Raw genomic sequence first — 14,637 nt, forward strand, 5'->3', positions numbered from 1 at the left:
CCCTCGGCAGGGTCCTCGAGGGTGCATGGGAGTTCGCCCAACCAGTCTACATGTGTTTTGTGGACTTGGAGAAGGCGTTCGACCGTGTCCCTCGGGGAGTCCTGTGGAGAGTGCTTCGGGAGTATGGGGTACCGAACCCCCTGATACGGGCTGTTCGGTCCCTGTACGACCGGAGTCAGAGTTTGGTCCGCATATCCGGCAGTAAGTCGGACTCGTTCCCGGTGAGGGTTGGACTCCGCCAAGGCTGCCCTTTGTCGCCGATTCTGTTCATAACTTTTATGGACAGAATTTCTAGGCGCAGCCGAGGCGTAGAGGGGGTCCGGTTTGGTGGCCTCAGTATTGCATCTCTGCTTTTTGCAGATGATGTGGTTCTGTTGGCTTCATCAAGCCGTGACCTCCAACTCTCATTGGAGCAGTTCGCAGCCGAGTGTGAAGCGGCTGGGATGAGAATCAGCACCTCCAAATCTGAGACCATGGTCCTCAGTCGGGAAAGGGTGGCATGCCATCTCCAGGTCGGGGATGAGATCCTGCCCCAAGTGGAGGAATTCAAGTATCTTGGGGTCTTGTTCACGAGTGAGGGAAGAATGGAACGGGAGATCGACAGGCGGATCGGTGCAGCGTCTGCAGTGATGCGGACTTTGTATCGGTCCGTTGTGGTAAAGAAAGAGCTAAGCCGAAAGGCGAAGCTCTCAATTTACCGGTCGATCTTCGTTCCTACCCTCACCTATGGTCATGAGCTGTGGGTCGTGACCGAAAGAACAAGATTCCGGATACAAGCGGCCGAAATGAGTTTCCTCCGCAGGGTGTCCGGGCTCTCCCTTAGAGATAGGGTGAGAAGCTCGGTCATCCGGGAGGATCTCAGAGTAGAGCCGCTACTCCTCCGCATTGATAGGAGCCAGATGAGGTGGCTGGGGCATCTGATTCGGATGCCTCCCGGACGCCTCCCTGGTGAGGTGTTCCGGGCATTTCCCACCGGGAGGAGACCCCGGGGACGACCCAGGACGCGCTGGAGAGACTACATCCTTCGGCTGGCCTGGGAACGCCTCGGGATCCCCCCGGAAGAGCTGGATGAAGTGGCTGGGGAGAGGGTAGTCTGGGCGTCCCTGCTGAAGCTACTGCCCCCGCGACCCGACCCGGATAAGCGGTAGAGAATGGATGGATGGATGGATACTAGTTTTACGTCTATGGTGGTACTTGGAGCGCTAGGTATTCTTTGAGGTTGTACATGGTGGAAAATGTTTGCGAACAGCTGCTCGAAATGATTGTGATGACTACTTTTAACTTGAACAATATCAATATCCAAGTAAGCCAGACTAGCCTCAGTGCATGCTGCCTCCACTAATGTACTTTACCTCAATTATAGTTCGGAAACTATCTACAACTTCTTGATATTCTGTCTCACATATCACGTCTTTTCATATCCTTGCTCGTTTTCAGTTCAGATATCGGGTGTATTTAAAATATGATGAGTGCTTTCATATGTTCTAGTTCTTTGTGTGGTGTCCAACCAAAAAAATATATACAGCATAGTGTAAATTGAATTTCCTCTTGAGGGATTATAACTAATACAATATTTTAACATTTAAGAAAATGTTTAAAAAGTTCAAATCAAAGAACAAAATATTCAGAGTCAAGATCGAATTGAATACCACAACCTGTAAGTTCGAATACCATGAAATAATGAAGAATTTACTGGACATCACATGATTCAAAATGAGATGTGGAAGCCAAAATCATTTCAAGTGATGTAGTCATTATTACCAAGGGCAGTTGGAGTGACAATCCAAGTGAAGGTTCTGCTCTCATCACCGCATAGACACACACTGTACTGGCAGCCATCGCAGTTCCTGAAGTTATACATCTCAGACTGAGCGAGCGTAACTTTCACCTGCAGACACACACACAGACAGTATCTGTCAGCAAACAATTACAGGAGAATAAATCAATGAGTTCAGGAGGATCTGGTTGCGCCTTGCGTGTGGGTGGAAAAAGCAAGTTATAATTCCAACAGTCATATGTGGTGCCATAACATGCACACCACCAGAAAAACAGCATAAAATGTGGAAGAATTTTTACATTAGTGTCAATGTTAATGTGTGTGTGTTCATTTAAATAGCCGGTGTATTCGCCGCTATTTACGGAGGGTTTGTCCAGGCAATGCGGTGCACACAGCTTAACACCACAAGAGGTATTGCGGCTGCTCTACCAATGCTATGATGTGCTTAAAAAGTAGGTGATCCAAGAAAGGGATGTTAGATTTCATAAAACAACCAAACTTCAATTATTTTGAATCCTATTCAAAATTGTATTGCTTTTATTCCATCGCTAACTAATTGATGTTTACCATGATGCATTTGGAGAGATAGTTGAAGACGGTGGCTTTTAGAGTAAACACTTCCCCACGGATGACAGAGAAGGGCAGCGTCAGACTGACGAAGAAGGGCTGGAAGACCGTCAGCGCAGTGGTGGGCGCCACACCGAAGCCCACAGAGGAGACACAGAAAGCTCCAGCAGCCCACTTGGTGATGGTGTCTGGGACCGTCTTCTCCACATTCACTAAACCATTGCCTCTATTCACGCGCACACAAAAGAGACAAATAAACAGAAAGCTTTGAGCTCCAACAATATGGCTAGAAAAGTCAAGAAATTATACGGTGACACAGAGAAAACTTGTTAAAATTAAATTAAGTTTTTTGTTGTTTACCCAACAGAAACTAGGTCCCAGATCCACGTCTCCGGGAAGGATGTTCTAATGGTCTCCTTCTTCTCCTCCATATTTTTCTCACCGCTACCAGAGCCTCGCTTCACATTGAAAGCCATGGCAACCGGAAAATTTTCTAATAAGAGAGGAAAAATGTACCTTTAATTGGAGTCCACATTGATCAGCTGTCAGATCACAGTCATTGTCACTACATTTGAATAAATAGAGAACAATATCACTCGTAAATTCAAATACAGCAATTCCCCATTTTCTGCGGGGGGTACTATGCGCTTTGGTGTACTGCGGTGCTATGTTACATGCACCGGCAGTGACTCTTCGGTGTGCTGTATTTCCACAGTGGAAGGAATGAAACTCTGTGCCCCTTTCCAGCAAAGCAGAGCATTTCCAGCTCTTCAGAAGAATACAATTCAATGAAAACAATACATTGTCGGCTTCGGATGCCTTGCTATAAGCAGTGGAATGCGTGAATAAAGATAAACGTGTTCCAGTGTGAAATCCGCGAGCAGCTAGTGCCACAACATCGTGATATAGCTGGGGATTACTGTCTATAGCAAACATACCATCAAAGTAATACTCAAATCTACGTCGTCGGCAGTCATAGGGTTTCTTCACATCAGAATTTGTCACAAGCTTGACTCCGATTTCCTGGAAAAGAGAGAAATATTTGTCAAGTCACAAAACATTCATCTCATCGAAGCATGCCTTGATGCACCTTATTTTGTGCCCTGGGGAACGGTCGCGTTGGAACACAAATGCACATTCTCTAAAGTTCAAAATGTTAATTTTTTCAAAACATCTTTGTTTAACAAAATCCCTTATTGATAAACCAATGAATCTGGTGCGTCACAGTTGGCACCGTGGGCATTTCATATTCCCAGGGTGCCAAGGGAGAAACTGGATGTTGTCGAGGGTCACACCAATATGGTAACCTGATGTGTCACATTAATTTAATATCTTAAAATGGCTCAGGTGGTGAAGTGGTCATCCCCAATCAAATTGCTGTGCCATAGCGTGTAAATGTGTGTTGGTATGACAATAAAATTTCTTGAATCTTTGAAAATATACTGGACATTGACCCCGCTTTGAGCAGCTGGCTCGTTGCTGGGATGCGGAACCGCGTCGGCCGCGTTGATTGTGTTCGATCTGCCTGTAAACTAATGCATGCCAGTGGACTGGACAGAATGCGAGCAGGCCGCATGTGGCCCACGGGCCCTGTACTATACAGTAATTCTATGCGAGATAGGCACATGCCCTCACGTTAAAAGCAGGTCAATGTCAGTACTTAATGTAGCCTACTTGATAGTCAAGTCTTACTTTAAAGACGCTGTAAACATCATTCTTCTGATTGTTTGGCCCAGAGTAAAATGAGCGCTTGCTCCGCCGTTCTGGAGCCACCAACAGCCCAGGTTGACGCTCAGGAAGGCAGGGATATGGCTCGTAGTCTTCAGTCTCATACGGGTATCCTGCCAGCTTCTGCAGAGGGAGCTGACTGTACACCTACACAGAGTTAAACACAACACTATTAATACTCTCACCAAACTTTAAATTAAAGTTTGATTTTTATTGGTAGAATGGGATTTATGCCAAGGACATCTGCTTTTAAATAGACTTTACACCGATCTTTATCGGCTGACCGGTATCGGCCGATATTTAGCATTTCATGCTGATCGGCTGAAATGACGTCATTGATCGGCTCCACAAAAGACATTAACTCCGCGTCGCCGCGTGCAGAGTATATTTGAATCCAAAGGATAGTTTATTTTTAGCCTGTGTGAATGCTGTTTTGTCTGGAAATAGATCTGTTTAAAAAATTCTGCCAAAGCTGAACTGCTGACAATTGGTCTTAGATGGAGAAGACATTTCATCTCTAATCCAAAAGGCTTCTACAGTAATGTGGCCAGTTATTTTTTTCTCTTCTCTTAACCACATTGAGGGAAAATTAGCCTTCTAAAAATTAGTCTTCTCGTCTTCAGTGAAAACACGAAACAGGGGGCGCCTTGGTTTACGATAGAGTTCCATTCTCACAATGTAACCCGAATTTGCAAGCAAGTCAGAATGTGCCATAGTCTATCATCAACACAGTAGTGTTGATGAAATACAGTGAATTATAGTAATAATGCAGGAATTATACAGTAATTTGTATGAGAAAAAAAAATATTATACTTTAAATATAAAACAAGCAAATGAAAAACAGTAAGGACGACAGTAACTGAGCGTGCCTTCTAGTGCCAGTAATCTTACGTCGCTGCGCATCGATACATAGTATGGGTGTACATGTTTTTGGACAGTGGGACCAAGCCGGCGTGCCGAACCAGAATCCCCACAGGCGGAGGGACGCAGGTAAATTCCATATAGAAAGGCCCAAGCCAACAGATTTGAGCCCTGAACCTTCCTAATGTGAGGCGACTTGATTGCTGTGTCACCGTGAATAAAGTCAGTGTTGTAGAAATGAATGTATATACAGGGGGTGAGACGTGTCTCGGTATGAAGTTGAAGGGATCTTACATAGTCAACAGTGAGTTCCCTCTCTGACTTCAGCAGTAGGATGCTTTGGTCAATGGCTCTCACAGAGCACAAAGAGCCTGGCTGAGCCTGGAGTTTCAATGTGGTCTTCTCTGATGGAAGCTCTTGGAGGGACGAGAACTTAAGAGAAACCTGTACAGAGGACAACAGTGGGTCAGTGGCGATAAATCCAGTTTTCGAAAGATCTTAATTCCATTCAAACTCAAGTATTTATCATTTGTTTAATGTGTATTTAAAAATAACACCAGGTACAACCTTGTTCTTGAGACAGAGCTGGATGGGGAAATCCTGGCTGTCTGCCACAGCCTCGCCACCAGGCAACACAGTGTAAACTACAACCTGTGCAAACGGCGCCAGGTTGATCACTTCACGGAGGGATATGGACAACTCTCCTTTGTTCACTGACAGACGTAAGAACAAAATGGGAAATGTTGTAGAATGTAACTAAAAACATTTCAAGCAATAAAAAAGGGTTACTCGTCATGGTTTTCATATAATGGTCTCCATTTACAGAGTTGGCGCATCTGCGACGCAGCGCAAAAACAATTGCAAGACTCTCTGCGCCCATTTGCCAATTTGGCAGACCGGTCTGCGAAAAGCTGAGCGTACTCGCGCAACGAGGGTGTGTACTTTGACATGCGCCAGGCCCATGTGGCAATTTAGTGGTAGAAAGTCGGTCTCAACTAACGTCGGCTGGGGCCACATCTAATTTTTGGCGCCAAGTAGACCGCTGGTGTAACGCGATTTTGTTGAATTTGGTCGAGGCAGAGGCAGAAAGATTCTGAGGTCCGCGGACATATTTAAGTTGTCGGCATTTATCAGCTCATTGTGTAGATTTAATTTAAAGGGAACCCGGTCAGGTTCTCTGTTGCCACACCCGCCAATAGCAGTGACAATACTCCAGTCACGCACAGATCGCTGCATTCTCTTCCGCACGATGATGTCTCCAGGCAAGGCTGTGAATGCGCCATATTTAAGGGGAATGAGGTCAGCTGTGTTGACTCCCACAACGGTGCAGACCGACCGACCCTTTTTAAAAATACGCCAACTTGGACACGTCTGCAAAATTGTGAAAACCCGGTCTAACCCGCCCCACTGGATTAATGCCAGTCACAAAAATCGAGCGCAAGGAAATCAGATTACAGAGCATGTTTGACTGATCAGTAAACAAAATCAATCACTAGACTAAAACCAAGCAAATCTATTCACAATTTACAACTAAAATAATAATAACAAAATTACTCTTAATAATGGTTAAAAAAAAAGGATCATTCTGTTTCAAATCATTTGCTCTATTTTCTGCTCTGTGTCAAGGTCTTATTTGTGTACGTTTCATATTAATGATCCTTAAGTAACTGTTTTGAAATATTTCAGCCTCCTACAGATTGCTCTTGTTATGGTTCAATGCTTCGGGCCACCCCAAAATCCTGAAAAATACTCAACTATTCGCCTTGTCACCTTCAGCAGAATGCTGTGATGTAGCAGATTTTCAAACTAACTATAATGTATATAAAAACAATACATAATTGCTTGATGGATTGCTTTTGGAAGTCGAATAGTTTCCAGGTGGCCCTTTCCTGTATGTGGCCCTCGGTGAAAAAAATGTTTGGCCACCCCGGATTGAGAGTCATTGATTAAACTACCACATCGTTAGAATCCAGCATACCCAGTTACAATCCATGCAGGTAGGAAAAAGAAAAAAAAGTGACTATCAAATTAGATTACCTGTACCCAGGCGAACAGCCACTTGGAGATGACCGTGCTGCATGATTGCACCTTTGGACATCACCTTAGAAGTACACACACAATAAGAAGTCAAGTGTGAGTTTTCCCACACAGACATTTGGAACTTGTATGTTCAGTGTACACATTTCTACAAAATTTCTAGTAAGACTGACTTTGCAAATACTGACAGTAACTGGACCCACCAAATAGAAAAAGTCAAGGGTCTCCTGTCCCTTCTTGAGCTCCTCTCCCTGGATGATGTACTTGGCTCTTACTGCGGCACCTTTGTCACAGGAGATCGTCCCGCTGACCTGCATGAGCTTCAAAAAGCTACTACTCTTGGAGTAGAAGGGAGAAACATTGTGGTAAGCTGTCCCGTACTCTGGTTTCCGAATACCTGGAACATATGGCTCATCATCTTCAACCAGTTTGGACTTGGCCTGTTAACACCAAAACAAAACAATAGTGAAATTCATGAGAGGAAGCGTTAACGCAACAGTAGCGACTTGAATTTAGGTTCGGCCAAGTTGACTTAGATACTTCTGATATACTTCTTTCTTTCGAATATATTTTATTTTTAACATAGCAGTGATGAAGACGTCATCATCTCATATTCCTCATGCTGTTCTTGGAGTAATTTCCTGAGTGTGTTTGTCTGACTTCCTCTTTCTGCCTCTTTTCCTGTTGGGCTTTGTGGTAATATGATTGTGTTCCCCAAATTCTGCCTAACAAGTGGCCAGGAGACCATGCGACGAGACCAGGAAAAGGAATCAGGGCAATTGCTGCATCTGCTGTATAGTTACAAAATATATTTCAGTTGCAAAGGGTTTTTTAAAATGAATCAAGATGGTATCTGTTATTTATAGCTGCATTTTTTTTTTTCAAGAAAGTGTCACATCAAAAAGTACAGTCTTACTGTTATTTCCATGGTATACATTTGGTGCTTCAACTAATGTTTTCCTATAAAACACTGATAAGTAGTAATTTCACCTGAACATAATAGCTGCGAAAGCATTTTAATGAATGAGGAGCCTTGCATTACCATGCCAACCAGAGCTACATTGGTGGTGTCTGGACTAGCCTTTTGTGTTGTTAGCCGCTAACAGCTGCTAACATCACTAGCATCAGACAGGGTTTATGATGACATATTTTGATACTGTTGAGCTTAGCATATTTAGCCTGTGACTATGTCGGTTAAAATATTTTTTTATTTCTTCAGCATGTACCACAGTTGCCTAAAACAGAGGAGTCACAAACCTGAAGATTGGCATAGTCCCCCCAGTTGCTGGTGTCCAGTGAAAACGAGGCCACGCCGTCTGTGTTTGTGGTTAGTGTTAAGGTAATTGAGTCTGGGGTGATTAAGTAGACATGCTCATTGGCCACAGGTTTTCTGTCTGCACCAGTCATTTTGACCTGCAAACAAGATGAATGAGGACAAAATGTTTAGTTGGTCAACATTTTATGCGTTCTCCCAGTGGACAAACATTCGTTCACCTTAAAAAAGTCACATAAATACCCTACAAAATGAAATATGTCTACATCGTGCATGTCAGCAAGCTTATATTAGTGATGTGGTGAAGTCTGGTTGGGCCTGGTTAGTACTTTGGTTACTTGAGAGGCATCCTGGCTCCTGAACAGGAGGAGACCGTGATAAGTTACCCCAAAAAGCGACAACTAGCGCGCCACCATCTTGACCTCCTTTGTTTGATCTACTAGCTCCTCAAGAGACTCCCAACATGAATGTAAAATTTAAACAAGATGTTGCTCCGTCACCTCTCTGTAAATACTGTATGTAAAACTAAAACAGCCAAGCATTTCAGTAGCACTATTAGATCACAATAATGGACCCAATCATCCCGTAAAATCACAACAAGACACTACCACAATGGATTTTAAACAATTAAGATGTGATTGAAGTTTAGATTTTCACCTTTTAGAGAGTTCTAAAAAATATATGCTATTTATCATTTCGGAATTGCAGCAAGTACATCTATTTTCAGGGATGCAAAAGTATTTGGATGCAATTGTAAATATTTAATACTTTAACCAAAAACAAAAAACTGGAGACAATGGACGCATTCTGACTTTCCTACCTGGAGATGCTTCGCCTGAACATTGAGGTCACCTTCACTTTTTGTTAGACAAGTAACAAGGATGCGCTACTGGATTGAGATCTGTTTTCTTTTTTGTTTGTTTTTGTTTTTTAATGATCAGCTCATGTGCAACTCAAGACATTTTGAAGGTTCATAAATTCAGATTTTTCAGTCGCCAAGTCAGTTACCAAATCTCAACCCGTGCTTTCAGCATTTCATCCTTGATTGAACCCCAGAGGGGAAAGTCAAAATCAACTTTTCGTGTACTGAAGACAAAAGCAATGCCCACAAACTAGCAGCATCAAGTGAAGCCAACTGAGTAAAACCTTTCAAATTAAAGCTTAAAGGCTACACTTCAATTACATCATAATTACTGTCATTCAAATCCATTACGGTGGTGTGCAAATACTTCTGGACTTTACTGTACTTTAACCACAATTAAGTGCAATTTATCCTTTTGATCATTGGATTGACATTGACATTGACAAAAAAAGTGACTACCTTTCCCTCAAATGGGATGCCAGGCTTGTATGCTTCAGGTACATCTTCAAAAGTGACTGTTCTGATAAGGGCACTGAAGCTTGCCTGCGCTGTACCCTTCAGGATCACCCCTAAACGGGAAATATGATTACAGATTACGCCAAGGCATCGAGACATAGAATGAACATGATGGTAAGTAAAACATTCCACGAGCTTACCTGTGCCATGCTCCTCTAATTCGGCATCCACCTCAAAACTATCATCATACATGTTCTTGTTGAGGGCAAAGTCTTCCATGCTCACCATTTGTGTAGCACAACCGCTGCGATCGGTCTAGAAGAGTGTCACTTTTAGACTCAAAAGCTTCATGGATTTACATGAAGCAACAGTCAACAGTATTATGTCAACTACTCACTCTCAGTTTATATGTCTTGCAGAGGTCTTTCTGTGATATGGCACGCCAGAAATAGTGAAAAGCATTCCTACAAAACACCGCCTTGCCTGAGCCAACAACTGGTTTTCCATAAGTGTATCTGCAGGGAGAAGCACAAGTTAATTTCATACAGACATTTTGATCTTATTATAACTAACATCAATGATGATTGCTGTCTGCTGAGCAAGCAAAACATGAAATATGAGACTGACTACAACAAAATGCGTGCACTACGTTGCTTATACACATACTATAAGACGTATCACTGATGAATCTGAAGAGCATGGCATTACATTAAATTCTTAGTACATTAACATGATTTTCAGACCAAAATTTTTTCACAACCTAAAAGTTCCAATATCTCCCTGTAGCTTTCCTGCCTGACAGAAAAGCGACGACGAAGAGGCAAAGTCACACTAAAACACTCACTTTCCACAAATCTTCAGCGTGACCTGCTGGTCCATGATTGTAATCACACTCGGGAGGTGGACAGTTACCTCAAATTTGGGCAAAACTAAAAGAAAAGTCAAAATAAAGAAACATTAACAAAAAAGGAAGCTTCAATGAATACAGTCGAGCACAACAATTGCATAGCAACTATAGCAGACCATATTCCTTGATGTCAAAGCTGTGGGAGATTTTCTCTCCTTTGTCTGTGGTGGCAGTGATTACATAGGTTCCTTGTGCTGCCTCTGGAATCATGGGATGGGAAAGATCAAGGATTCCAGCGGCAACAAATCTATCCAACCACTGAGCAATTCGATTGGAATTGGGATCCTACATTAAAACAGACAGAAGACAGAAGTGCGCTTATTGACGCTGTAGTGGTCTCGTTTGGGGTCGAATCGTCACAATCACCAAACAAGCTGAAGAGGGACAATGTTATTGTTTACTTTCTGTAGCACATGATTGGTGACAATGTCCAGCTTTGTCTCATAGCTGATTGAATACAAAACTGTTTCCACCGTATGCTGTGTTAAATCGCTAATTGTGTGAGTGAGTAGAGACCATTAGAACACACGCAAGATTCTCCTGGAGATTCATACCCGTGATTCAGTGAAATCCCCCTTGAGGAAACACACCCATTATATCAGGTTTCAAACGCAACAAAATCCCCCTTTCGCTGTGGCTCTCAATAACCACTCAAGCGAACAGAATGTGTCGGTGTGGCTCAAAATGTGCTTCTTACCTGAAGCTCCACCACTGTGTACTGAAAAAGAACAAAAACAAAAGTCAAACTCATTAGTTGCTGGCGAAATATCTCACTACACTTTCAGACATTACTATAAATTCGACAGTTATAACCACAACATTGATCATTCGTGTTGATGTTACCCAGAGTTCATTAAATGTGTGTCTTATTTAACTCTCGCGTTACATGTTTGTTGCGCTTTTCTTCATGAAACCCTGGCTGTGGGTTGTGTGCAACAAAGTGACATCCGGTCAGCTTTGCGTGATGTTAAAATAAACATTACCGGGCCTACTTTTTCTGCAATCCAAAAGAGCTCCTGTTTACCTCAGCTAACTCATCAGCACCACGATGAAGCAAAATGTTAACTTAACACTGTTGTCACTAAGGAGTGTAATCAGGTTTATAGTAATTTACTGGCCACAGCGTTGTAAATTACTATAAGCACACCTGGTGAGGATAAGCAGTTACGAGAATGGATGGATGGACCTGGACGGTGCAATCCATGAGTTTGTCTGTGATTGAGTTTTTTGACATTTCCAGCAGGGTAACTTGTAATTGTTACCGACTACATTTCCCAAGTAATCTTTCCACCTTGCGGCTACAATGAGCCAGTACATGCTTGCATCTTTATTTTACTTAGCCAGCAGGCATGAACATTCCAAATTCTCGAGACGAGATTAACATGTCACTCCGGCAGAAAATACCATACGTACACTATAACTAGCCAGTTAGCGCAGTCGCTACCTACAGTAGTTCAAGCACCAGCAACATTGTTGTGTGTTGGTGGTGAAAACACTGGACTTGTCAAAAAAAGAAATAATAAAAAATCACTTTCGGGCCTACTGTTAAATTTGTGTGTGATTCAGCAACCAAACAGGCTTGTCCATATTAAGTTCTGTTCGGCCAATGCGGTGTATGAGGAAAGCAGCTGCTCAAAAACCACTGATGAGCAGCAAACGGGTATTTGAAGCTGCTGGTGGCTCTGGACTTATTATTGCAGTGTATAAGAGCATTGTTAAGGTGATATTAAAGAAGGGCTCCTATGTAAATAATTTGATCGGCAAGGATGCTTTTGGCCGAAATAGCTTTTTTATTTTTTTTCATTTTAATTGATGAATGTAATGACAGAAATATGATTATATATAATATATTAAATATCGTTTTTTTCTGGGTTTTTTATAGCCTAAAACTTGGACAGAAAAAAGTATTGATTATTTTGGGAAATTAACATAACACCAGATTCCTAATATATTGGAAAACAGTGTATTTATTGGTAGGTAAATACAGATTGACATGTGTTCTCATTTGTTTTTCTTTCACCTCACAAATTGTGTGGAAATATGATGGTGTCAATGAGCCAAAATGCCAAAGAAGGAACTGAGGACTTGACGGTACAAAATATCATAAGAATCGCTCTATAACGTGTAAATAAATCATGGTTCAGAGGAAATGTCAAGGCTGAGAAAAGTTCCAGTGCATACTGTTCTGCACATTTTGTTCTCAGATTGGGTTTGAATTTGATGAGCAATGGTGCCGAGAATTTTTTTTTATTTTTATTATTTATCAATTTTTAGAAATAACAGAATTCCAGCTTCACATTTTTTCCATTAAATATGTTCGAGTTTTACGTTTGTCCTTGGAGGAGTAGATAAGGGATTAATAATATCAAAAAACATCCCCCTGGTTTCTAGCTGTCTGTTTTTCCATTCAAATAAAAGCAAAAGACTGATCTGGTAGGTGAACCGCTATACACCATGGGGCAAAAGGTAAAGAGCAAAACCCAAACTTGGTGCAGTACTCCTAATTCCTTTTGTCAGATGTTCATCATGCACGGCAGATTGTCTCCTCACTAATGGAAAAGGCCTTGAGCCTGTATTGATTCAGATGTTTGGGTCAGATGCAGTGTGAGGCAAATGAACTGACAGCATGTTTATCACACTACTCCACACAGCGCATCACACCCACGCTGGCGTCAAAAACCAACAAAGAGCCCTCCTTTCACATCCCACTGTGCTAAGCAAAAACAGAGGCTTGTACTTGACATTTACCAGAAATCACAACGGACAAAGTTCACCTTTGCATTCAGTTTAACAACCCCTTGAAAGACAAAAACGAATTGAAAACTTACCATCCGGTCCACAGGGATGAAACCGGAATCCATGGAAACGATTCGGAATTGCACTGTACAGGAATGTAGGAAATTAATAAGAAAGTCTTCAAGCATTGCTTTAAATACATGACATAAAGTTAAAATATCAGATTAAAGCAAAAAGGAAAGAGGACATTTTTGTCCGTGTTATGCCTCAAAACATGGTTCTCAAAGAGAAAATTACCGTGCAAAATGCATTTGTCTAACAAAGAGCAGAATAGAGGATGAGAGTAAAAAGGAGCCAAAGGAACTATTATTCTGTCTTCTGCCTTGTGAAAAGACATACTGTACAGCTACGGGCCCCAACCTTTCTTTCACCACAGACAAGTAACACAATAATTACATGGACCAGTGTATTACGTAACACATTTCACAATGTATTTATCATGAGAATGTAATAAATACACATACAGTAGACTGTAGTGTATATTATTGCATTCAAATTATTCAGCGCGATCTGAGGAAAATCCCATGCATTTCATGATTTTTAATCTGTAACATAATTATGTTGGCTGTTCTCCATTATACACTGTAAGTAGCAAAAATACAAATGAAACAAGCTGAGTAACAAAAGTGACAAATAAATAGTTTGTCCTAGAAAGCCATTACGCAGATGTGAAAGTCACAAATATGTCCGTCATACCTGTTCAAAATATCAAGTATATATTTCATATGAAAACATATACATCCAGTAGTTGCTATGAAAAGAGATCTACGTTTCTGATGCTAAATATATCTTGGTGGTTTGTGGTGTGTTTGTCTTAAATACTGCACATCGCTGTAAATTTTGACAGTCCGGAATAAAATGGAATAATATGTTTAATATCTTACACCTTCCTCCAAGTCAAGCAGAGGGTTAATTCATATTAATAATAATTATTTAAATTAAATTTGTTTTAATATTAATTAATTATTACTTATTATACATAATTCTAAATGTTAACTAGTTTATTAATTATATAATAATACATTAATAAATTGAGGATACAATCGGCTCTTCTGGCTCAGAATTATTACAGAATTACTACTATTGTAAATGTCTTGTTATACAGTGTAGAGATAGGCTGGTTATACAGCAACGAGCTATTCTACCTCGAAACAGTTCTCAACTCTGAATATTTTGATTGTGGTGATACTTACCGGTCTGTCCAGGTTTGTAGACAGTTTTATCAGTCTGTATAATGTGGATAAAAGCGGCGGGCACAATGAGGATTTTGGTCTTCTTGTTCATGGAGTCACTCTCCCCTTTAACAGTGACATTTATGGTTGCCACAGTATTAGTGCGCACTGCTGGGACCTACGGCGCCAAGAATCACACAC

At 41.5% G+C, this 14,637-nt stretch overlaps 1 protein-coding gene across 1 annotated transcript in view; it reads right to left on the reverse strand.

Annotated features, from left to right (window-relative positions):
* Positions 1 to 14,637, reverse strand: part of LOC133482564 (alpha-2-macroglobulin-like protein 1) — a 32,356-nt gene that overhangs the window by 16,326 nt on the left and 1,393 nt on the right. The window contains exons 3-20 of the mRNA XM_061782834.1: positions 14,458 to 14,614; positions 13,297 to 13,349; positions 11,166 to 11,186; positions 10,585 to 10,753; positions 10,406 to 10,490; positions 9,959 to 10,076; positions 9,762 to 9,876; positions 9,565 to 9,674; positions 8,228 to 8,383; positions 7,174 to 7,410; positions 6,971 to 7,034; positions 5,501 to 5,646; positions 5,228 to 5,377; positions 4,037 to 4,219; positions 3,283 to 3,367; positions 2,705 to 2,837; positions 2,345 to 2,570; positions 1,762 to 1,888 (exon numbers count right to left, since the gene is read on the reverse strand). Coding sequence (XP_061638818.1) covers positions 1,762 to 1,888; positions 2,345 to 2,570; positions 2,705 to 2,837; positions 3,283 to 3,367; positions 4,037 to 4,219; positions 5,228 to 5,377; positions 5,501 to 5,646; positions 6,971 to 7,034; positions 7,174 to 7,410; positions 8,228 to 8,383; positions 9,565 to 9,674; positions 9,762 to 9,876; positions 9,959 to 10,076; positions 10,406 to 10,490; positions 10,585 to 10,753; positions 11,166 to 11,186; positions 13,297 to 13,349; positions 14,458 to 14,614 — 2,335 coding nt within the window. The remainder of the gene's footprint in view (positions 1 to 1,761; positions 1,889 to 2,344; positions 2,571 to 2,704; positions 2,838 to 3,282; positions 3,368 to 4,036; positions 4,220 to 5,227; positions 5,378 to 5,500; positions 5,647 to 6,970; positions 7,035 to 7,173; positions 7,411 to 8,227; positions 8,384 to 9,564; positions 9,675 to 9,761; positions 9,877 to 9,958; positions 10,077 to 10,405; positions 10,491 to 10,584; positions 10,754 to 11,165; positions 11,187 to 13,296; positions 13,350 to 14,457; positions 14,615 to 14,637) is intronic.

This window comes from Phyllopteryx taeniolatus, chromosome 8 (genome assembly GCF_024500385.1).
Source record: "Phyllopteryx taeniolatus isolate TA_2022b chromosome 8, UOR_Ptae_1.2, whole genome shotgun sequence".
NCBI lineage: Eukaryota > Metazoa > Chordata > Actinopteri > Syngnathiformes > Syngnathidae > Phyllopteryx > Phyllopteryx taeniolatus.